This window comes from Cuculus canorus, chromosome 1, assembly GCF_017976375.1.
Source record: "Cuculus canorus isolate bCucCan1 chromosome 1, bCucCan1.pri, whole genome shotgun sequence".
Classification (NCBI taxonomy): domain Eukaryota; kingdom Metazoa; phylum Chordata; class Aves; order Cuculiformes; family Cuculidae; genus Cuculus; species Cuculus canorus.
Window position 1 is genome coordinate 17,752,224 of NC_071401.1, and position 23,664 is coordinate 17,775,887.

The 23,664-nt window shown below is 45.0% G+C and overlaps 2 protein-coding genes across 2 annotated transcripts; both read right to left on the minus strand.

Annotated features, from left to right (window-relative positions):
* Window positions 1–820: 820 nt before the first annotated feature.
* Window positions 821–4,247, minus strand: NDUFC2 (NADH:ubiquinone oxidoreductase subunit C2). Its single transcript, XM_054079444.1, has 3 exons — window positions 4,043–4,247; window positions 1,893–2,036; window positions 821–1,015 (listed from the first exon to the last, which is right to left on the minus strand). The coding sequence occupies exons 1-3, from the start codon at window positions 4,179–4,181 to the stop codon at window positions 966–968; spliced, it is 333 nt and encodes a 110-aa protein (XP_053935419.1). The 5' UTR covers window positions 4,182–4,247; the 3' UTR covers window positions 821–965.
* Window positions 4,248–8,286: 4,039 nt separating this feature from the next.
* On the minus strand, window positions 8,287–20,608 carry ALG8 (ALG8 alpha-1,3-glucosyltransferase). The gene is made up of 13 exons (XM_054056187.1): window positions 20,485–20,608; window positions 19,722–19,800; window positions 17,700–17,893; window positions 16,294–16,403; window positions 15,302–15,369; window positions 14,631–14,757; window positions 13,960–14,063; window positions 13,731–13,851; window positions 13,299–13,438; window positions 12,367–12,506; window positions 11,529–11,626; window positions 10,364–10,436; window positions 8,287–9,010 (listed from the first exon to the last, which is right to left on the minus strand). The coding sequence occupies exons 1-13, from the start codon at window positions 20,571–20,573 to the stop codon at window positions 8,779–8,781; spliced, it is 1,575 nt and encodes a 524-aa protein (XP_053912162.1). The 5' UTR covers window positions 20,574–20,608; the 3' UTR covers window positions 8,287–8,778.
* Window positions 20,609–23,664: the final 3,056 nt, after the last annotated feature.

The following is a 23,664-nucleotide window of genomic DNA, read 5'->3' on the forward strand; positions in this document are numbered from 1 at the left end:
CCAGCTGAGGTTCTGCTGAAACATCAACAGGAAGCAGAATCAGGCCATGGTGCTGAGGTGAGGGAGGGGAACCCAAGTGTTCCATACCTCAGCATACTCCTACCTGGAGGCAGGGGGGAGGTCACAGCATCTGGAGCAGAGCAAGAGGCCTCCCCAGGGATGAGGCCCTCAAGAAAGTGCTTTCAGATGCTACACAGAGCAGAAAGTCATGTACTGGGGAATATGACAGCGCAGGAGAAAGCCAGGGCAGGTGCTGAAAACCAGCACAGAAGATGGGTAGTGGGATAAAAAAAAACATTCACCACTGGAGCAGTCTCAATGTTTTCTTTTCCCTTTCCAGACATGAACATTTAAATATAACTGTAAGTGCTTCAAGCTCCAGAGAAGCCAAGCACCCTGCAGTGAAATTCAGAAGAGCTGCAGATCCTTGGTGAGTCTGGGAAATGTTTGGATTCAATATGTGGATTCAAGAGCCACAAACCAAGTCAGAAAGTAGAAAGGTTGGATCCTGATCCCCAGCAAAGCAATGGGGAACTAATTACCCAGACAGGATCCATTTCAGAGCAAGACTCTGGCTACATGGTCATCAGGGGCTGGTCCAGAGCATGTTCAAAGGTTAGGAAAAACACTAGTGAGAAATAAAAAGGAGGAATTTACTTAAATCCTTGCTGTTTTGGGGTTTTTTTTCATAAAATATATGCTGCATGAACAATCTTCCACATGCACAATAAAATAATTTAAAAAGGAGTGAATCAAATACCAGTCACCTATCTATTGATACACCATAACAGACAGAAGAGAAAAGAAAATAAACATCAGGTATTTAATCATAGCCTTTATTACACGAAAGCGAGTGATGGTTGATTTTCTAAGACATGAAGAGTTGAGCTGTTAATGCCAGACCTCGCCCAAATTCTTGGTATGGGATTAGTTAATCCTGTGATGTGTCGCCACTGGAGAAATCCTTAGCGAACAGGGTAGAAATTCTCCAAAAGCTCTCCCATTCTTTTCTTTTCTGCAAGAGGCAAGGGGGGAGTTGCAAACACCTTTGAGCATTTGAGAGAGACTCGGAAGATTTTTACATTAAAGTCTTCAGGTTAACAAAGTCACTAAAACTGTGAGGTTTGCCACCACCAGCAAACTATTAGCTTGCTGCGTTAAATAAACATAACTACTTTTCCATGGGGCTCTCCACAGATCCCTGGGAAGAGACCTCATTATTAGGAGTTCTTTATTTCTACATATTCCTGCTGACACGGCATGATGCGGATCATAATCCAACAGTCAGAGTCACTTAGCCATATTTTATGGCTAACAGTTTTCCCCTAAATTTGCCACTGCATTGCTGGGCTTAATGACCACACTTCCTAAAACACTGCTCTTCACCAAGGCTCTAAAGCAGCAGGAGCCAACGGTGCTCCAGGCTTCCTGACACCTCTATTTATTCTTTTCTTACTTGCTCTCCTCACTTTCTGAATATTCGCCACATCCTCTTTAAAATCGACATGCACTGCCATTTTGCAGGAGAAAGAAGTAAAATCTTGATTTTACAAGAATAAATCCCATTATTTCTAATTTTCATTACTTCCTTTGTTTCTCCTTCACTGGCACAAGTTTGGTCTATTCTTAATATCTTTTGGCTCTACAATTTTTACATTAAAATAAGCTTTTAGGAGGAGGAGTTGGTCTTCAGGGCAGCTGAACAGCTTAATAAAAGTATCTGTCTTCCTATCATAAAATCCTTAATACTGCTGTGAAGAGGCAGGACAGAGTTATTAGTCAATATGACTTGTTAGAACACAACAGATTCTGCGAGCAGCCCAGCTACACCGTTACATACATTAGCCCTTAATTCAGACTGAGATCTTTCTTAATACATCAACTTATTGTACCTGCTTTCTTAAAGTCTTCCGGGTGCTGCCTGACGTACTCAAACAACTCTCTGTCCAGTTTGGCATGGATATATTCCGTGCGCTTAGTAAGGAAGTAGCCAACAAACCATCCCACAGTAGTGAGCAGGACCTGGCGGTGAACACCTGCAGCAGGAAGCAGATTGTTCCCCTCTCTTGCCCACCTCCTGGCCCTAGGCAGGCCCCCCACTTTCCTCCGGTGCCCTCATATGCTTCGTTGTCAGACATCCCAGCTCCTCCCCACCTTGCCCCTCCAGACAGGATCCCTGGGTCCCTACAGCAACCTCCTGTGCCCAACAGCCCCTAGAGAGCCTCCTCCTTTCCTCAGGGGTCCTTCCCCTTCCTGCTACCCCAAGTCCCCTCCTTCCTGCTACGATGCCCCTTTCCCCAACCCCCTCTGATTACCTCCCATGGCCCCTGCCAACAGACCCCTCACCTCAGGGCTCTTCCTGTTCACTCCTGCCCTACAAATCTTCACAAAGTCACCCAAATCCCATAGCACACCCCTTACCCCCAAATCCCCAACAGACCCTCATATCAGCGCAATCCTTCCTTCCTGCCCCTGTATCCCTCAGAGTCACCCCAAATCCCACAGATCCCCCTCCCCAGCCATCCCAACCCTCTCCTCCTCCATCCTGTCACTTCAGTCTCTCCCTCCCTTTCTTCCTGTCCCTGTATCCTTCACTGTCACCCCAAATATCACAGACCCTACTGCCTAGCCCCTCAACCCGTCTGCTCCCCGATCCTCTCACCTCAGGGCCCCCATCCCTCTATCCTTCAGTCACCTCAAATCCCACGGAACCTCTTCCCTAGCTCCCCCCAGTCCCTCATCTTGGGGCCCCCTCTCCCTCCCTTCAATCACTGTATCCCTCAGTCACTCCAAATCCCAGTCTCCCTTCCCCACCCACCTCAACCCCCTCTGCCCCACCCCCAGCCCTTCACTGCAGGAGCTTTTCCCCTTCCCTCACAGTCACCCCAAATTCCACGGACCCCCTATCCCAGCCCTTCACTTCATACTCCTCACTGCCAGTCATTCCAAATTCCAGGACCCCAGTCCACAGTCCCCCAAACCCCCTCTGTCCCCGCAATCTCCCACCTCAGGTCCCCCTCCTTTCCCACCCCTGTATCCCTCACAGTTACCCCAAATCTCAACGACTCCCTTCTCCAGTCCCCCACCTCAGGGCCCCTTCCTCCATGCTCCACTATCCCTCAGAGTCACCTCAAATCCCACAGACCTACCTCCCCAGCCACCTCAGTCCCGTCTGGCCCCCCAGTCCCTCACCTCCGGGCACCATTCCCTTCCCTCCTGTCCTTATATCCCTCACAGTCACCCCAAATCCCACAGGCCCTCTTTCCCAGCCCCACATACCCCCTCTAACTGCCCCCTCATTAGAGGGCTGTCTCGCCTTCCCTCCCGGCCTTATATCCCTCACAATGATGCCAAATCCCACAGACCCCATCTCCTCACCTCAGGGCCATCTCCCCTTCCCCCACCCCTGTATCCCTCAGAGTCATCTCAAATTTCACGAAACCCCTTCCCCAACCACCTCAACTCCCACTAATTTCCCACTCCCCTCACCTCAGGGCCCTCTCTCATTCCCTCCTGGCCTTACATCCCTCACAATTACCCCAAATCCCACGGATCCCCTTTCCCAGGCCCCCTAATCCCTTCACCTCAGCTCCCCTCTTCTCCCCATGCTCTTCTATCCCTTAGAGTCACCTCAAATCCCACAGAGCCCATTCCCCACTCCCATCTCCTTCTGCCCCCTCATCCCTTCACCTCAGGCCCTTTACCTCCCAGCCCTGTATCCCTCACAGTCACCCCAAATCCCACAGACCCCCTTCCCCAGCCCCCTCTGCCCACATCTCTTCACCTCAGCCCCCCTCCTTTCTCCCCATCTCTCTATTCTTCAGTCACCCCAAATCCCACAGATCCCCTTCCCCATCCCCTAAGCCCCCTCCTCCCCCCATCCCTCACAGTCACCTCAAATTCCCTGGACCTCCTTCCCCAGCCCCCTCTGCCCCTCCTCCCCTCCCCTCAGCTCCCACCCCGCCTTCCCTTCCGTCCCTATATCCTTCAGTCACCTCCAACCCCACAGCCCCCTTCCCCCCGTCTCCCCCGGCCCTCGCACCGGCTCTGAGGACGGGGCGGCGCTTGTAGCCGTTGTCCAGCAGCGCTGCCACCCACCCGACCAGCCCGAGCCAGGCCGAGCCCTTGTTGAGCAGCGGGGGCGGCGGCAGCGCGCGCGCCTCGGCAGGCAGGAACGCCATGGCCGGGGGTCACCGCGGTCCCCACACTCCGCCCCCCGCGCTTCGCGTCCGCGCGAAAGCGTTCCGCCCGCCCGACGTTCCGGTCTCGCGGGGCGGGGTGCGCGGGGTCTGGGTGGTGCCTCATGCGTTCGGTTGGAAGGGGCCTTAAAGGTGAGCTAGTTCCGGCCCCGATGCCATGGGAAGGGGCAGCTCCCGCTAGATCAGGCTGCCCAAGGCCCCATCCAACCTGGTCTTGAACATCTCCAGGGATGGGGCAGCCACAGCTTCCCTGGGTAGCCTGTGCCACTGCCTCACCACTCTCCTGGTGAAGAAATTCTTCCTAATGTCCAGTCTAAATCTGCGCCTCTCCAGTTTATACCCATTCCCCCTTGTCCTATCACTACAAGTCCTTGTAAAAAGGCCCCAGCTTCCCTGTAGCTCCTTCAGGTACTGGAAGGTCACTATAAGGTCTCTTCGGAGCCTTCTCTTTTCCAGGCTGAACAAGCCCAACTCTCTCAGCCTGTCCTTGTATGGGAGGTGCTCCAACCCCCTGATCACCTTAGTAGCCCTCCTCTGGACCCATTCCAACAGCTCATAGAATCGTAGAATCATAGAATCACCAGGTTGGAAAAGACCTCTTAGATCATCAAGTCCAACCTTTCCTATCTGCCATTAAACTGTGTCCCCGAGAACCTCGTCTACTCATCTTTTGAACACCTCCAGGGATGGTGACTCCACTGCCTCCCTGGGCAGCCTCTGCCAGTGCCCCATGACCCTTTCTGTGAAACAATTTTTCCTGCTATCCAGTCTGAATGTCCCCTGGCACAGCTTGAGGCCATTCCCCCTTGTCCTGTCCCCTGTCACTTGGGAGAAGAGCCCAGCTCCCTCCTCTTCGCAACCTCCTTTCAGGTAGTTGTAGAGTGCAGTAAGGTCTCCCCTCAGCCTCCTTCAGGCTAAACAACCCCAGCTCTCTCAGCCACTCCTCGTAAGACTTGTTCTCCAGCTCCCTCACCAGCTTTGTTGCTCTTCTCTGGACACGCTCCAGAGCCTCAACATCCTTCTTGTGGTGAGAGGCCCAGAACTGAACACAGTACTCAAGGTGCGGTCTCACCAGTGCTGAGTACAGGGGCAGAATAACCTCCCCAGACATGTTGGCCATGCTGTTCCTTCTTGGCCACCTGGGCACACTGCTGGCTCATGTTCAGTCGGCTGTCAACCAACACCCCCAGGTCCTTCTCCTCTAGGCAGCTTCTAGCTAGACTTCTTCTAGTCTGTAGCACTGCATAGGGTTGTTGTGCCCCAAGTGCAGGACATATCCTTCCAACAGCTCCATATCCTTCTTATGTTGAGGATTCTAGAACTGGACACGATACTCCAGATGAGGTCTCCCAAGAGAGGAACAGAGGGGCAGAATCACCTCCCTCGACCTGCTGGCCACGCTTCTTTGGATGCAGCCCAGGATACGGTTGGCCTTCTGAGCTGTGAGCACACATTGCCAGCTCAGTGCCAGCAATCTAATCAGTGAACAGTAGTCCTCATTTAGTGATATTTAAGGAATAAAACTGATAGAAGAAGTAGTTACTATTAGAAAAAGTGGATTTTTTTTTTTAATTTAAGCTAAAGTAGAGCTAAGTTTCATCTAAGCAATTGTAATTTTTAGGAGTCAGACAGAACGTCTCTGTGAAAACATGTTTTCTTTCAAGCATTGTTTTTCCAGACACTGTTAATTCTTGGGAGGTGATAACGTCTTGTGTTCAGTGTGATCTGTGCTGAACAGATGTCTCTTCTGTGATCACCTCTGCAGTCTTTCCCCATCTCAAATGCAAGGTCATGCAGAGCTGGAGCCAGCTCCAAATTAGACTGTTGTGAAGTTCATAATAAAATTAATATTAGACCTTGGAAAGTAATAGAATATGCACAAGATTTTTGGGAAAAAATACTCATATGCCTGTAACTAGGAAACGTATTCTGTCCCCAGCTCTTGTCTCATCGCACATGATTGTTGGAGATCACTCCCTTCTGTTGCCCAGGCCTGATAAAGGATGCTTGCTTTCTAAAACTCCAAAACTAGTCTTTAGAGAGTTTATTTGCCGGTATTTTCAGTATCAAAACAATGACAGCTGCGGAAAACTGGCATCTGGCCAGTATTTCAGAAGCAAAAAAAGATGTAAGGTCAAGATAACCCTTATTCCAAACCTTAGATGGAAACTTCAAAGAGGGGCAGATGCCAACAAAATAAGAGTAGAGGGCTGCTTTGCAGACCTCAGACTCAATAAAGAACTGTGAGGAACATGTGCGAGGGGGAGGACACCAATTATAATTACTATTGAGAAAATGTGATTAATATACATGATTTTTACAATAAATATGTTACACGTGTATAAATTCAGTATATAAAAAACATGCCACTTGCAGTTGCCGGTATATGTGGGAGAAGGATTGATCTTATGACACCCAATCGGCGTTAAGAAGTTTCTCTTTACGATTTCGGTTTCGATTTTACCCCCTAAAAATCCAACCCCCAGCCCATAAACCAACCACTGACTCCTCATACGGGGCAGCTTTACCAAGGACCGCATCAGGGTTCCCGCAGCTCTGAGCCCTCCAGGTGAAGCAGCTCAGCCCCACAGCCTTCTTAGGGTCAGGGAGGGTGGTATGACATTAAAATAGGGATTTAATTTAACCTTAAAAATAAAAGCTAACGTCTTTTCAGAGCTCTTCCTGCCAGCCGATTAAAGAGTAAGACCTAGAGTGTTAGGGTTTTTTTCGTTACTGTAAAAATTACCTTAAACCAACCTCAACAGTAATAGGTTGACATAGTCATAGAATCATAGAATTGCTAGGTTGGAAAAGACCTTTGAGATCAAGTCCAACTGCGCCTGTCCACTACTAAACCATACCTGTGAGCACTTCATCTAACCATCTTTTAAATACTTCCAGGGATGGTGACTCAACTACCTACCTGGGCAGCCTATTCCAGTGCTTGATAACCCTTTTGATGAAGAAATTTTTCCTAACGTCTAACCTGAAACTCCCCTGGTGCAGCTTGAGGCCATTTCCTCTCCTCCTGTCACATGTGAAGAGATCAACACCTACCCTGCTACAGCCTCCTTTCAGGTAGTTGTAGACAGTGATAAGGTCTCCCCTCAGCCTCCTCAGGCCCATTAAAAAATCCCCTTTGAATCCATCGCAGGTCATAGAGGATTCCCAGACTCCTTCCTAAATATTTACTCTAGATTTTCTCCACACAGGAGGTTGGGCTGTCATCGCTCCTTAGGGGAAGATGTCAAAGTTGAGGCAGGAGTCCTTGGAGGATTGGGGCTCAGCTTGCAAAGGCACTGCTGGGAAAGAGCAGGGAGAGGTTTTTTTTTTCCGGATATTCCCATTCCCCTCTGCAGGATGGCACCTCCAGACACACAAATGCGAGCACTGGGGATGCCCTATCATGCCCAAAGCTCTGAGGCTTAGGCTGTAGGTGGAATAAAGGTAAAAGCAGCTTCAAGGCACTGCCAGTAGTCTCAGCAGCTAAAAGGAATGTGGCCAAGTAGCTAACGAAGCAAAAAAAAAAGCAGAAACTATAGTAAGTAATGAAAATGTACAGCAAAATCTTTTAGGGCTAGTTCCAGAGGATGAACTGCTCAAGCTCCAGCTAACTGTCATCTGGAAGGGTCAGTGACTCTGCAGAAGCAGAATTCAAAACATACCTTCCTCAGCTTGCCAGAGAAGTTGTGGGTACTTTGCTTGTCACAGTGGCAGTTTTACAGGAATTGCAAACCAATACAATTATCCAGCCATGCTATATAGTACATTTAATGGTATTAAATCAAATCCTCATTTCAGAAGCATCCCTCTTGGTAATCTGTTCTAAATCCCTGGAGGCATTCAAGACCAGATTGGATGAGGCTTTGAGCAAACTGATCTAGTGGAAGATGTCCTTGCCAATGGCAGTGAGGCTGGAACTGGATGAGCTTTAAGATCTCTTCCAACCCAAACCATTCTATGATTTTTATGACATATTAGAAAAATGTTAAAGCCTCTTCGCAAAGCCACTATGGAAGAAGATCAACAGACATAGACACAGTAGGCAATTAACTTAAGGCTTGAGATTCAAGTGGTCAAGAATTTGACAGAGCATCCCAGGGGAAGTTTCCAGCTAGATACGACCTCCTCACTTGTGCAGGTGTCCCTCAAAGAGCAGGGCTTATGTATGAGATAAAAACCCACAAGACATGACCAAACAAAAAAATCAAGTTTTTAATTTACGTATTCCACAGAATGCTGTTACAAACATGTTCTTCTATGGAGCAATGATCCCTTGTAGTTTGCCACAGTGTTTTTTATTCCAATAAGAACAAATAATGGGAAAGATGGGCAGGTTTTCCTCGGGACAGAAGTCTGAACCTTGTTAAGCTTCACAGTTTATCTATGGCAAGTGGCATCTCACTGTGCCTCATGTTATTGTGAGGAGCACTTCTGATCAGTATAGAATTGCTGGAACAAAAATTCCCTTGTAGCAATGGCATGTGTACACTAGGTATTTACCCAGAGTCATATGTCCTAGTGACAACCACTCACCGCGCCGGATGATCACCTCAAACCTGGGACTGGTCCCAGGGCTTTACTCAGCCTTTGGTCTAACAGGAATTCTTTCGGTCAAGACAGAGATGTAAAGCTTCAGCCAGGCATATGTGATGCCCAGAGCGCAGTACACAGAGGTCAACAGCAGGGGGACAAAGGGAAAGTGCCTTTTCCAGGGAGTCAGAGGAAATAGGATTTCACAGAAGATTTCCAAAAGCACTAGTTGGACGAGGTAGATTGTTTCAAGCCAGCTAAGGAGAGGCCTCTCTCTTCTATCAGAGGGATTTAAAAAACAAACAAACAAAAAAAAAAAAAAGATGGCATTAAAAAACATGATGTTACCAAAAATAACTATTATGTCTTTCAGCTATTGCTGAAAGTGAAGCTTTGTACTGGTGACCAATACAAAGAAACGCTCCCAATAAATCATCACTTAAAGCATTATTGTGAACTGAAGAATTTCAGTAGGAAGGCATGTGATAACAGAGAGTACAGCTAACTTCCTTATCATGTGGCTTTTGCATCAAGTTCCAAGATGCCCTGGGACTTAAGCAGAAATGTCAACAGCTGCTCTGCATCAGCTCACATTATTCCAGTGAACAACCAACCCAGCACCTTCATACACACATTTATTCCACAGAAGTTGTTGTGCGTCCAGGCTTTCTGTAGGATGTGCTATGAGCCAGTCTCTCTTGCAAAGGACACTGGTGACAGGGGTTTGACTGCAAGTAGTTTACAGGGGAATTTGTGTTCTCTGGAAGGAACTTCTTCCTAACTTCCAAAATAAAAACCCCAAGAAACTTGTGAAAGCTACATCTCTACACAGAAACTAAGCTCCCACAAAGGTTTTTAGAGCTACTGAGACAGAATGATTGAATTGGGGAATACCAAAGCAAGGGAAAAGGAGGCTGGTTGAAAGAGGATCACCTACAAAAAGCAAGTGACTCAAGCAGTGAATGTAGGTTTATAACATTTCCAACATCCTTCATTACAGCTTGGTTTTGCAATGAAATGTTGGGGAAATAGGAAAGCGGAGACTACAGGGGTTCTAAGGATAAGCACTGTCTTCGATTAGCGGGTGAAGAGACAACAGTCTAAAACCACACAGAATGATTTGAGCAGTTCTAGAACTAAGTGTTTTTAGGCGATTTGCTGACAAATTGCAGCTTGTAAATGTATATTATTTATAACCTGCCCCTTCCACATGTGAAAATACTGAAGTACCACTGCAAAAGCCCACAGCAGCATCAATAGCTGCTGGCACAGGTGGACAATCTCTAGCTGACTCACTGTAATAAGTGCTCCAGTATTGAATTAAATCTTCACAGGCTGCAGCAGTGCAACACTGTGCTTTAGCAGCACACCAAGCAGGTGGGGATTCACAGCCTGCAGGAACTAACTGGGGAGTTGTCACAATTCAAACATAAAACAAGGAAGTGTTATAATGATCCTGACTTAAGCCTTGCCTTCCAAGAAAAGGAAAGAGGCAGCAGCATCTTTTGACTGGTAACACTTCCAATTTGGTACTTCACCATCAGCTTTCTGCACTGTTTGCCCCCTATGACAACATAGTGACAGAAGAAACAGCTTTGTTCTCGGCTTTGGGAACAAGTTTCTGTAATTACCTGAATAGAGATTTCAATGAAGAGAAGCTATAAACAGTGAACAGCAGCATGAGCAGTATTTTAATTGGAAGTTCTGAAATACAAAGAACATATACTTTAAAAATTAATTATAAAAATCTTTTGCCATATAAATTGCAGTATCTTTGAATCCCCCTAATCACACTTGCGTTGTCTAACTTAATTATTTTCTCCAAATAGAAATGAATGTTTTAGATGTCCTGCTTAGGACACCTAAAAATAAGCATAGATATTTACTAATGCAAGTGCCAAGTGTTTGCAATACACTTATGTCGGTTATCTATAAACACACTGAGCACACTGATTACAATTACAGTATATGATAGCACTGCAAGTAAGATTTTTCCTATTAAAAAAATAAATCAGAAATTACTGGGCTGGGAAGCTTAAAAGACAAACGTGACAGCCAAGTCAATGCTATGTAGTTCTAGGTGGTGTAGTAGATAAAAATTAAGTAACAGAGAAGGCAGGGGAAGTATCTCATTTCTCAAGGCAATAGCTTTGCTATCACAAGTTAGCAGCATTATCAGATCAAATTGCAGTTGAACTCTCCCAGAATGATGACAATAAATACAGTGCTATAGTAGTGTTGTAGCTATGATGGCCTAGGGCTTAAGTAGAGCAAAAGGGGAGGCAGCGGAGGAAGGAAGTAACAGCTTTTGGTCACAAAGAGAAGTTTGTCTGAAGGCATACTGATTTAACTGATACTGCTGCATGATTTTTTTAGTTTAAGCCCATTACTGATAGCACAAAGCAGCAGTCAGCTGGAAAACAGCCTGTTGGGTCTGTGGTTTCAAACTATGGCTATCATTCTTGATCATGTGGTTATGTTAGACAGGGGGAAGTTTCTAGATCTGTGGCAGAACAAGGGATAACAAGTATTGACTATGACAATTTCCCATCTCTATTTCAACTTAAAGCCTGCAGCTGTTCCACAACTTTTTAAACATTTCTTTTCACTGGTTGGACAGTTTGCATTTATGGGAGCAGGCTGACACATAGCATCTTGCAACTTTCAACTTATTACATAAAATAACCCGAAACTATTACCTGCATGTCATCTCTGGAAAAAAAAAACAAACCCAAGGAGTAAGAAGAGCAGAAAGAAGTAAAACATATTACCTGGTGTAAAAGTAAAACATTTTACCTGGTGCTGTGAACAGCAATGGAAAAAGTGAGAAATGCCCCGTGGTCGTCAGAATCAAGTAGATGCCAGCATCCTTCACCCTCTGAACAGACAACAAGCTAAAAACAACAAGGATTTGTTACGCTTTGGTCCTTAATGAGTGTTTTGCTGGAATTTTCTTCATAAGAGACTGAAGTTTCATCACAGTCCCTCAAAATACTGGACCTGTGATGGAATCTCCTGCTTCCAACCCACGTGGCCTTGGAGATAAAAAATGCAGCAGAAAAATCAGCAAGGAAACCCTCCCCCAGAAAACCACAAACTCGCTGAAAACAAATAACCAGAAAGGCCTGAAGTTTTCTACAAGTGGTCTTTTTCCTTTGTGAGCTGGCTGCCAACACTGCAATCCCCTACCTTTTCTCCTTCTTTTTAGTTTTCCAATGTTAATTCCCTCTCTCCTACAACTCCTACTTCAAGGGTTTAAACATCACTATATCTCTGAATAGGAAAATACAGCTTGCAGCAATACTGCTGAGGCAGCTTATGAACTGTAGCCTTGCGTCTACCCCAAAGAGGCATTAAATTATTTTGGTAGAAACTGTGAGCTGCTTTTGTCAAGCATAGAGCAGAAGGTCCCCCTCCTCAGTTGGATCCCAAACAAGCCATGTAGCATTTTAGATGTGAACCACAGCATTCACGAAGGCTTGAACTGCCCAGTAGCTAGAAGACTATAACGTTTTTACATTTCTCCTTTCCAGAGTAGATCTCTAAGCTGACCTATTCAGAGAGAAAAAGAACTTCATCAACAACACAGGCTTGCCAAATTGGTGTACGGCAGCAGCGTACAAAAGTCACTTACCTTAGAGGCAGAATAGCAAGGAGTATTGCTTTTTCGTGCACGTGCCATCCAAACATAAAGGAGCTCAACGCACAAAGAACAAGGCACTGAAGAAAGCCTCTGGGCCCTTGAGGTTTAAACCAAAGACAGAAAACAGAGGGCTAGAAACAACAGGCAAAAACAGGACTTCAGTGAAAAGTCTGGCAATCCTGAATACAAGCTACTGTCCAATGAGATTCTTTCAATGTTAATAAACACCACTGCATCCAGGTTGTGCCTGTGTGTGTCACAAGCATTACTATTCAGATGTATGAGTAGAGCCTCCAGTACTTCATCAATGTAACAGGAGGGGAAACGTAGACTGAAAGACTACAGACAACTCCGTTATTCACGTTGCAAGAATCATCTTTGAATCTTGTCACAAAACTCATTTTATCAAAGTTACCACATAAAGGCGTTGAAACAAAGATTTCCAGTGAAAGGCTAGATAGTTTTTAGAGTGAAAAAGACTGCATCCAGGTAGTAACTTACTGAGCCTCCAACTATTTGTCATGTGAAGAACATTATGCTTACCTGTAGTTCGTTCTGCAGGAACACTGTGAGCTGCCCAAACATTTCCATCAGTATCTCTACTCATATGCAAGTTCAACTACTTTCTATCACAAAAGGTTACTTCTAGCTCAGCATGCAGAGTGGTTTTGATCCAAGATTGCTTTTAACCATCTTTTAACTGTTCCACAGCTGACAGGGGCCATAGTTTCTAGCCATGCTTCAAGTAACATTGTGTATCAACATATTAATTCCACACTTATCCTAATAATCTTTTTTATTATTTTTGAAGAAAACTTATTTGTTACCCCAGAATTAAAATTAATGTGAGGGGCAAGCTAATCAAATGAAACCCACTAGGGACAAAAGACATCAAGTTTCCAAGAAATATTATTTGTTCTTACCAATATAGATATGAAAGTACAGATTAATGTTGCCAGTGGAGTCACAGAAGGGAGGACAGTGTGCTGAAACTCCTGAACCAGCCCTCCTGTCATCGAGGCTTTAGGAATTTTTGTGGGATCAAGAAAATTACACTTCAAACCTAAAACCAAAAAATAAACCAAGCACAAGCTGATAAATCTTAATGAAGAAAATGAAGCAGCTGAACCAAGTACATAGGCAAGTCTTTTCTATTTTAAAGTATAGCAGAGGGGAATGATTGATTCTGTTCTGCTGCTAGAAACTTATGAACTGGATTATGTAGACAATCAGGTGATTTAAGGCAATCTGAAAATGTAATTTACTACCTGGATTTTCAAATGGAGAAGGAAGACTAAAATCCAGAATGCTCTATCTGCATATAGGCACCTTGTAGCAAGATTAGCATACTGTACCAAAAATTGTTAGTGCTTTATCCATGGCATTGTACAGAGCCCAAAAGTTCGGGGCCCAATAAGCATGGCAGAGGCCTCGCTTGAAAGGAAAAAGCCTTGAAATGACTTGAGGCAGCTGTCCCTACAGAGAACAAAAATAAGAAAGAAATGGCCCTTTTAGATGAGAGATCGTTTATATAACACAATTATCTAACAGTTCAGGGGAATTACAAGTGAAAAGGATTATTACCAATACTATGAAGGGGCCCAATGAAAGAGCAGAAACAAGGCAGACAATCAATCCCAGAAGAGTTACATGAAGTAAGCTGAAACTTCTCCACTTCAGGGACCCATCTACAAGGAGCAAACAGATTATGAAAACAGTTACTGTTGCAAATGGAGAGTGAGACAAAGCATTGTTCCACACTAACGGTGAATTGCTAGCACTTATCTAATATAGCCTTTTATGACAATACATCCAGTTGCTTCCTTCAACACTTAGTTTGCATTTACTTTTTCCCACACTGCAGCTCCTCCATTATACAAACTTCCACCTTCTCTGTTAATGTAAGGAATAGTGAACATGTTTTTCAGTGCTAGGAAGAAGAGAGAAACTCAAAAGGAGGACTTGGAAATAGCTTCTGATACTATCCAATCGTTTCATATCCAGAATAATTCTTACAGCTTCAAACTGCCACCTGCAGTTTCTTCATGTTGTTTTTTCTTTATAAAGAACTCCCTGGAAACATGAATTTTACAGAAATAAATTTCAACGATCTTGCCAACTTTGCAACCGAAGAAAATTTTCTGTTCAACTCAAGAGCCGCTTCATTCCGATGGTACCTGCATGTCTTGCATTTTCCTCAGGCCCCACTAATTAACACAATTCCCCAAGAGTAAGAGATGAAAAACACAACTTACCTGCATTATTTGCAGTAAAACAATAGGATCGTAATAAATAAACACCATATGCTGGAGCCACGTAGATGTAAATGTGTTTGAAATGCAGCAGAATAGCAAAAAGAAGTGCGCCCTCCAAGTATCTTTTCTAAAAGAAAAAACAGAACAAACCTCAAGCTTTTCTACTTGCTCTCCCTTTGCACTAACTTTTAACAGTTCTCTGTTGAACTCCTAACGTGACAGGGCATTTACTATAGGGATAAGAAAACAGTACTTACATCAAATTACAAACTCGGTAGTGTTATGCACAACAGGGATAGAGAAGGAAACTATATTGTCACATGATACTAAGAAAGCTGGCGTAAGCCTCACCTCCCCACAGCTTCAGAAATATGTTTTCTAAAGACTGGTGACTTGGAAGAAGATAAGATGGCAGGAAACCATGCCATGTTACTCAGGTATAATACAGAATTCAGCTTTCTCACAAGGAACTGCAGTACTGCAGCATCAGCAAACAACTACAGTGGGAAAAGTACTCCTCTTCCCCCTAAATCAAAAATATTTAGATCCAGCATAGCACATCTCAACTTCCAGCGACTCTCAATCACTTCATCGAGCTGATCATACCGAAGGCAAGTAGCACACCTAAAAAGTACATATGGCAACAACAGGAAAGAGCCACTCAAGTTTACCTGACATAGTCGGGCAACGGAAAGAAGCATCAGCCCAAATAGAAAGCCATTATACTGAAAGTGAATATCTGAAGTTGAGTCAAGAAAGTAATAAAGCAAGCTTTTATTACTATCAGTTTTCTGAGAAAGACTCAAACTCATAAACAATAAATTCAAATTAAAATGGACCTTAATCAAGAAAGCAACCTTAAATTCACTCCACATAGACACAAATTCATTATTTAACGCTACCTGTCGTACTCTTAGGCACAAAATCTACTAAGGCTAGCATATTATCTTGATAAAGTATAATGATCTGACTACATATGTATTGTGCAACTTACAGAAGACAAAATGAAAAATGCTAATTCTCCACTTTAATTATTAGTTTCTGCCACATTTGGTTAATGGAAGGAGACAGTAGTCCTCACTTATCTTCTACCACCTGTAAGCAGGCAAGGACTGGGACTGAGAAAACTAGTCCTTCCTATAAAAGTATTACTGTCCTTTTTCCACCCTCTGTTCCCTCCTCAGCTAGATCAACACACGTTGTGTCAAGACTGACTCACAATAATTGCACTTTCCAGAGTTATTCTTATACACTCTTTAAAAACTCTTGCTAATTCTTATGTAACATTAACTAACCGAATACAGCCTGAACATAAAGCACTTGTGGAGATGTTCCTTACTATGGGACACACACACAGATAAAGAGGCTCGCCACTAATATTTTTATTGGTAGGCAGAGGAGAGGCAGCCAGCAGGAGGAGATACGTTGCTGCCAGATGGGTCCTCCTGCAGTTCTGGCAAACCAGACCAGAGCCTGAACAACTTTCTTTTTGCTAAACAATAATTCTAACAAAAACATGAAATTGTTCATCTAACTCCAGAAATACAAACAGCAGTGTTACTTGCTGGTGATGGTAGTATCCATGGGTTTGTACTACATGCGGTAATAGGGTGTTAAAAACCCAAAACCAACACAAACAACCTGTGACATTTTGAAAGGATACGATCCACAATTAACAACCCAAAATTCCACAAGAGCAGAACTGCAAGAATAAACGTTGGTTTTTCCAGGATATCCTTTGCAGCTCGTTTTCCATTTACACATCTGCAGCACCTGAACAAGAGCAGAAGAAACACAAGTCTTGACTGAAACAGCCAATAAAAATATTGTTGTTGCTTTTGAGAGTTGAGACACGCACTTAACATAAGTTAACTATTTTATTAGGATGGAAGGCAATGATAAAACTCTGGCTAAAGTCATTGAAAGAAGACAGCGTTATAAAAAAAGTTTAGTAAAAAAAGGATTTTAAATTTCATTAGCTGCAGTATGTTCCACATGCTAAAACTTATATTAAGTAACTTAAGTCTCAGGTTTGTGTCTCACATTCAATGATAACCATAAAGCAGTTGTAACCTGTTTCCTATCAGCGCCTCATGAATGAACAATGTACGCCTACATCAGGAGACAACGTACCAAGTTGTATTTAAGGTCCTCAGTTGGAAAATAACTCTTCCTGCCCCCCCCCCCCAATATTATGAGTTCTTTCTGTTGGTTAAAAATACCTTTATTACTTCTCACTGTGAAGCCATCTGGTCCATATTATTTTTGAACATAAGGTTAGATCAGATTAAAAAGCTGTGGGTGATTTGTGAAATACTATGAATAGAGCTGTTTTAAGAAAGCCAGCTCACTCATACATCTAAGTCAAAACAACAAAAGGAAAAATAAGTTTTAGTGCAAAGCTAGCCCATTTCAAATAAAGGAAGTGAATACAGTTTATGAAGTGCTCCAGCGCAACAGGGAAACTTCTACCCAGATTTTGAGCAGAGAGAATAAAATAAGGTAAGATGGTTACAGGTTAAGGTACAAACATCTCTCCCCTTCCACCCTTTAGGGGTAGGCTAAACACTTCTTCACAAAGTCAGGGCACACAAAATATATAACACTAATAGCAGAATAATCATTTTATCATTAAAAATACCAAAAACACTGGACTGACTTAGCATACTGGATAATACTGGCATTTTATCACAAGTTTCCTTTATGCTTCTACTCAACAAGAACAGAGTAATAAGAGAAATAATGGGAAGAAACAGTTGACTGCACTCAAACTCCTACAAAATGAACCCTGTAACAGAAATAATAAACCTACAACATGTGAAACAGCAGCTAATACCTTAATGCACACAAATCTGATCACATGTACAGCCACAGCATCCCCAGGAATAACAAAAAGTTATCCTGTGTTTAGCAGCAGGTTCCAAATTTCTCCCTGAATAGGTTAAAGCAACTTTGATATTTCCATGCATTTACAAGCTTATTTGTTCAAATAATTATTTTGTTATTGAAGAAAAAGTCCATACATTAATGACTACCCACTCTCCCTAAAATTAGAACATTAAGACTTACTCACGAACCGCATATATGAAAAGGCTATCTGTAAAGATGACAGAAAATCTTTGGAAGAAGATGGTTGCACGACTGGTGTAGTTTAGATTTTCAATAACCAACATCTTGGGGTCAAAGTACTTCGCAATGTGCGAAAGTCCATATTCAAACCAAGCAAAAAATGGTGGATAATCCAAGGTCCACTCCGAAGTTGCCTAAAGACAAAATGAGAGTAAACAATTTAATGCAATCCAGGTCGTTTACAGCCCTTCAGGTATAATTCATCATAGCGAATCAGCTGATTCATTTTATCTCAGAAGCCTCCATTTAACAGAAACTACTTCACAATAAAGTAGCCAGCTGTGTGCTGCTGAAGATGATTTGAGCTGTAGTGCTAGTAGAGGGGTGGTTCATCTCTTGATTAGCAGAAAGCGTTTAAACAACATTATGTGTCTCTCCACCTGACCAATATAGAATTGTCTGTTCTTCATAAATCAGCTAACAGTAATAGGGCCAATATAAAAAAAAATCCCTCAATTAAAAATATTTCACTGGGACTACTTGTCTACATTAGAGGAATCATTAGAACAGTCAGCCTTGTTAGAGTCTCCAAATTACTTTTGCTCATTAGTCAACAAGTCTTAGTTCTAATAAGATCTTATCAAGATCAAATAGTATTATTTTACCTTTTCCCACAGTTATTACGCCTTGACCAATGATTAACTTCTTGAATACAGAAATACGAGGCGGAAGAACAGAGCAGGTTGGGATGTGGTAAACTGTTCAGCAAGCACATTCACAAATGCTTATGTTACGCTGCTGAAGAGCATCCTGTGCTTTGGCACTGGGATCATATCGGCATTACAGACATTTTTTTTAACAGTATTGGATCAGTTTGTCAAAATTCTGACCCAGACAAGGCATTTACTCCTGGATACTCTTCCACATAAGCACCTGGGCATTGTGTACTACAATGATACTTATCCTAGAGCTCTGGGATATCCTGCAAGACAGATTATAACCCAATTGTGTAGGCTGAATCTATCATCAAGTAAAAGGCGATTCATCAAGGCTAAAATCAATGTATGCTGGTAACTCATCAGCAGAGGCGCAGATCTTCAATGCAGTGATTGATTTCATAACATATACATCCACTGATATGATTCATTTTTTATTGTGATAGCTGTCTTTAGTGACAAAAGCAAAGAGAGCAGCAATTTAAGACTACCATGCAACTTGCTGCTGTGCCTTTCTAATAATCTTCATCCTTAACTGCCTTTTCCATTTCACCCTCACAAGTTCCAGCAGCTTCCCCAAACAATTCTCATTTTTTAACTAAAAGCTACACAGAACCAATGATAAAGGCAATGAGAAAAAAATGATAATTATATCCATGTAGGACTTATATATTATTTATAGCTGACTGTGATAAACAGAGTATTGTATTCAGATTATAATAAGAACAGGTGTTGGAAATTAATCTTTATGACAACTACAAGAACGTTATTCAATAGTCCCATGTACAACCCCAGTCCAGCTGAATCAACAGCCTGTGTAAGAAATATCAACTTAGAACACAGGTATTAGGCTTTTACAACCAGAGGAGAAACATGACCGGTTGAAGCATTGCTTCTGAAGGAGAACCGAAATGAGACAGCAGAGATGAATTATTATGGACTTTTGTGGACTTTCACGTTAATGAAGAACAAAGAGCTAGGAGCACACAGAAAAATGCCAAGAACTTTTCAAACAATATATCCGTTGTATAATGCCATATAAATACCTGATGATTTTGTGGTGATGGCCCAACTCTGAGTTGCAGACAAAGCAAGCCTAGAGTTACCCACTGTCTGGTGACAACTCTTTAACAGCCAACAAGTCACGACCGGCAAGCTCCTGAACCACTGCTATGTGCTGCCAACCATCAGTATCCACTTGTACTTTCTGCAAACAAAAGCCCTTCTCCTCTAATATTCATGCAGGCTGACAAAGCCAATACTCCTATAATTTAGATACAGCTAAAAAACCCAAATGTGTACTTACTTCATAGTACCACTGCGAGAGGGGGAGGTGGTGAGTGATGGCAAGCCAGTTCCTGTGGACTTCAAAATCTGTGGAATAACTAGAGAAGGTTTAGATTAAGTCAGAGATGCACTTTAAAGGAGAAACACCTCAGAGCCCTTCGTAGGAAGTCCTCATGGATCCACTCTAGGGCAAGACCTACTTGAAGCACCTCAAACAGCAACAAACATGCTGCAGAACTTTGTGCCAAGGATGCGCACAGGTGGCTACAGGGCAAGAATTATTTATAGCTCGACCTTTTATCATAGAATCACCAGGTTGGAAAAGACTTCTTGGATCATCGAGTCCAATCGTTCCTATCTGCCACTAAACCATGCCCCTGAGCACCTCATCTACCCATCTTTTAAACACCTCCAGGGATGGTGACTCCACCACCTCGCTGGCCAGCCTCTGCCAGTGCCCCATGACCCTTTCTCCGAAAATTTTTTTCCTGCTATCCAGTCTGAACCTCCCCTGGCGCAGCTTGATGCCATTCCCCCTTGTCCTGTCCCTTGGGAGAAGAGGCCAGCACCCTCCTCCCTGCAACCTCCTTTTCGTTTCTGACAATTCATGTCAGAATTCCAGGTTTTGACTGGCTTTCACAGCGGTTTCGGGTCGTTTTGTTATTCTTTTTGAGGAAAAGACGCCGCAGCCCCTTTTGAAGCCGGGACACGTCAGTGCCTGAGTCCGCGGTGAGGCCGCCCCGCCAGCCCGGCCGGCACCGCGGTCCCGGGGGGCTCCTTACTAGGCGGGGATGAGGAGCAGCTTGAGGAAAGAAACGCCGAGCACCACAGCGCGAAACCAGCCCCGACCGCCACCCGCCGCCGCCATCATCGCCGCTACCGCTACAGCCCCGCGCGCAGCCCTCGCCCCGCCCCCACCGCGCCATTGGCAGGGAGCGCCATCCGCCCCGCGCGTGCGCCGCCCCGCCCCGCGCCAGTCACCGCCGGGGGGAGGAGGGGCGGGGCTTAGGGAGACTTTGGGGAGTGCGGAGTTTGGGGGTGCGGAATGATCAGTGAGGATGGGGCGGGTGGGTCAGCGGGTCGAGGGAGGTGATTCTGATCCTCTGTTCCTGTTTTGTGAGTTCTGGAATCCTTAGCATAAGAAGGATATGGAGCTGTTGGAACGGGTCCAGAGGAGGGCTACGAAGATGATCAGAGGGCTGGAGCACCTCCCATATAAGGACAGACTGGGAGAGTTGGGGTTGTTCAGCCTGGAGAAGAGAAGGCTCCGAGGAGACCTTATAGTGACCTTCCAGTACCTGAAAGGGGCTACAAGAAAGCTGGAGAGGGACTGTTTACAAAGGCTTGTGGTTACAGGACGAGGGGGAACCAGTATTAACTGGAGAGGGGCAGATTTAGACTGGACATAAGGAAGAATTTCTTCACCATGAGAGTGGTGAGATACCGGCACAGGTTGCCCAGGGAAGTTGTGGGTGCCTCATCCCTGGAGGTGTTCAAGGTCAGGTTGAATGGGGCCTTGGGCCTTGGGCAGCCTGATCTAGTGGGATGTCCCTGCCCATCTCAGAGGGGTTGGAACTGGCTTTAAGGCCCCTTCCAACCCAAACTATTCTTATGATTCTGTGGTTCTATGACATGAGTGATGTGGAGTTGGGTGGTGTCAGAACATTAATGCAGTTTGGCAGCTGTGGGACCAGGAGTAGAGTTTGGTGGTGTGGGACCTGGGTGATGTGGGGTTGGGTGGTGTGAGGCTGGCTGGTGTGGGACCTGGATGCTATAGGACTTAGGTGATGTGGGGTTGTGTGGCTGTGAGACCAGGTATGGAGCTGGCTGGTGCAGGGCCATGGTGGTGTGAGGTTGGGTGGCATGGGACCATTGTTAAGGCTCAGTGGTCTGGCACCTGGGTGATGTGAGGTTGGGTGTTGTAGGACCTGGGTGATGTAGGGTTCAGTGGGACCAGGTATGGAGCTGGGTGCTGTGGGGCCTTGGTTATGAAGGGTTTGATAGTGTGGGACCTGGGTGATGTGAGGTTGGATGACTCTGGAATCAGGTATGAAGGTGGGTGGTGTTGGACCTGGGTGACATAGGTTTGCATGGTGTGGGACCTGGATGGATGTGGGATCAGCAGTAGGGCTGAGTGATTGGTGATCCTGGGCGTTGTAGGATTAGGTGGCTGTGGGACCATGTATGGAGTTAGGTGGTATTGGGCCTGGATGCTGTGGTGTTGGGTGGTGTGGGACTACACGTAGGATTCGATGGCTGTGGGACCATGTGTGGAGTTAGGTGGTATTGGGCCTGGATGCTGTGGTGTTGGGTGGTGTGGGACTACACGTAGGATTCGATGGCTGTGGGACCATGTGTGGCGTTCAGTGGTGTGAGGCCTTGGTGACAAAGGTTCTGATGGTGTGGGACCTGGGCGATGTGAGTTTGAGTGGTGTGGGACTTAGGTGGAGAGGAGTTGGGTGCGGTGGGACCAGATACGGAGTTGGATGGTGTTGGGCCTATGTGTTACAGGGTTGGATGGTGTGGGACTGTCAGTGGAGTTGGGTGCTGTGGGACCTGGGTTATGAGGGATTGGGTGGCTGTGGGACTATGTATGGAGTTAGGTGGTGTTGGGCCTGGGCGATGTGGGACTGAATTGTGTAGGACCACACACAGGATTGGGTGGCTGTCGGACCACGTATGGAGTTAGGTAATGTTGGGTCTGGGTGATGTATGATTTGGTTCGGTGGTGTGGGGCTGCTGTGGGGCTGCACTTCCAGCAGCATGAGCTGAGCTGGGGCTGCTTCTGTTGTCCAGCATCTCAGAGAGTTGGGGACTGGCTGTGGTGCCAGTTCCATGTTCATTATTACAGGTCTCTCACAGGGTCGGCATCACCTGAGCGCAGCCCCAACTCCACCCCTTCATGCTCCTTCTCTCTATTTACTAAGGCCGAGAATCTTACAAGGCTCAACATCAGTCATTGCTTCTTCCAGAAGACTCCCCTGTCCCTGGGATATGGTTAAAGAGATGTCGGGCTCTGAATCACCCTGGATCTGGGTAATCTTTTAGAATCTCTCTGGATGCTCCGTTGCATCCCATCTGCGATGTCAGCCGTGGCACCCAGGAGCCATGCTGCTCACCACCAGCACAGGCTTAACCCTGTTGATTCAGGACAGAGACCAGCCTCCACACACACACACAGAAACAGAGTGTCTGGGGGGGAGTTAACGTTGGGTGAAGAGCATGGGGGAATTTATGGCAGCTCTCATGCCAACAGCCTGGCACCTGGCGGAAGCCACAAATTATTACATGAGCTTAACTCTGCTCCAGGGAGGTGCCACCTCCAACCATTACTGCTGGAGTGTGAGTCAGCTTACAGGTATAAAGTGCTCTTTCAGAGGAACAACCTCAATATTTTAATACCTGGAAGAAATTGCCAGCCTGGAGGAATACTTTTTGCTTCCTTACAGTGAACCTTCATCTATCTAAGCATAATGCATTGTAGAGGCTGCATGAAATCATACAGGTAATATAAAAAAAAAAAATTAGACTAACCCTGTAGCTTGGGAACCAAGAATGGGAGGGGAGAGACGACGAGATGGTTATAGAACATGTTCTAACCTGTCGCAGTGAGACAAGGCTCAACTCGATCGCTTCACTCACTACAAATGGATGCGTGTTTCAAATATAGACGTTTTCTTACCCTCAGCTGGAAAATGTCAGTGTGTGCCAACCCATAACACTTCATCTGTGAAGCAGTTTTTTGCCAATAACATCGCTGTGCTTGAGCATCGTACTCGTCTGGCTACCTGTGATTTCTGCCTCTTCCCAAAGATCCAGTTAGTGCTCAAATTAAACCATTTTTTGTTGGCAGAACATGTGACAGCAAAAATGATGGTGATCCTCAACAGCCTTTCAGAAAATGATCTGCAGAATTGCACTGAACATTGGCAACATCATATGCAGCTGTGTGTCAACTCAGA

Coding starts and splice junctions, on each gene's coding strand:
- ALG8 (XM_054056187.1), bottom strand. CDS start 20,573: ATGATGGCGGCGGCGGGTGGCGGTCGGGGCTGGTTTCGCGCTGTGGTG. Junction 19,801..20,484: donor CTGCTCCTCATCCCCGCCTA/GTAAGGAGCCCC, acceptor AACCTTCTCTAG/TTATTCCACAGATTTTGAAG. Junction 11,627..12,366: donor CTTGCTATTCTGCCTCTAAG/GTAAGTGACTTT, acceptor TGTTGTTTTTAG/CTTGTTGTCTGTTCAGAGGG.
- NDUFC2 (XM_054079444.1), bottom strand. CDS start 4,181: ATGGCGTTCCTGCCTGCCGAGGCGCGCGCGCTGCCGCCGCCCCCGCTG. Junction 2,037..4,042: donor CCGCCCCGTCCTCAGAGCCG/GTGCGAGGGCCG, acceptor TTCCTGCTGCAG/GTGTTCACCGCCAGGTCCTG. Junction 1,016..1,892: donor GGAAGACTTTAAGAAAGCAG/GTACAATAAGTT, acceptor TGCCTCTTGCAG/AAAAGAAAAGAATGGGAGAG.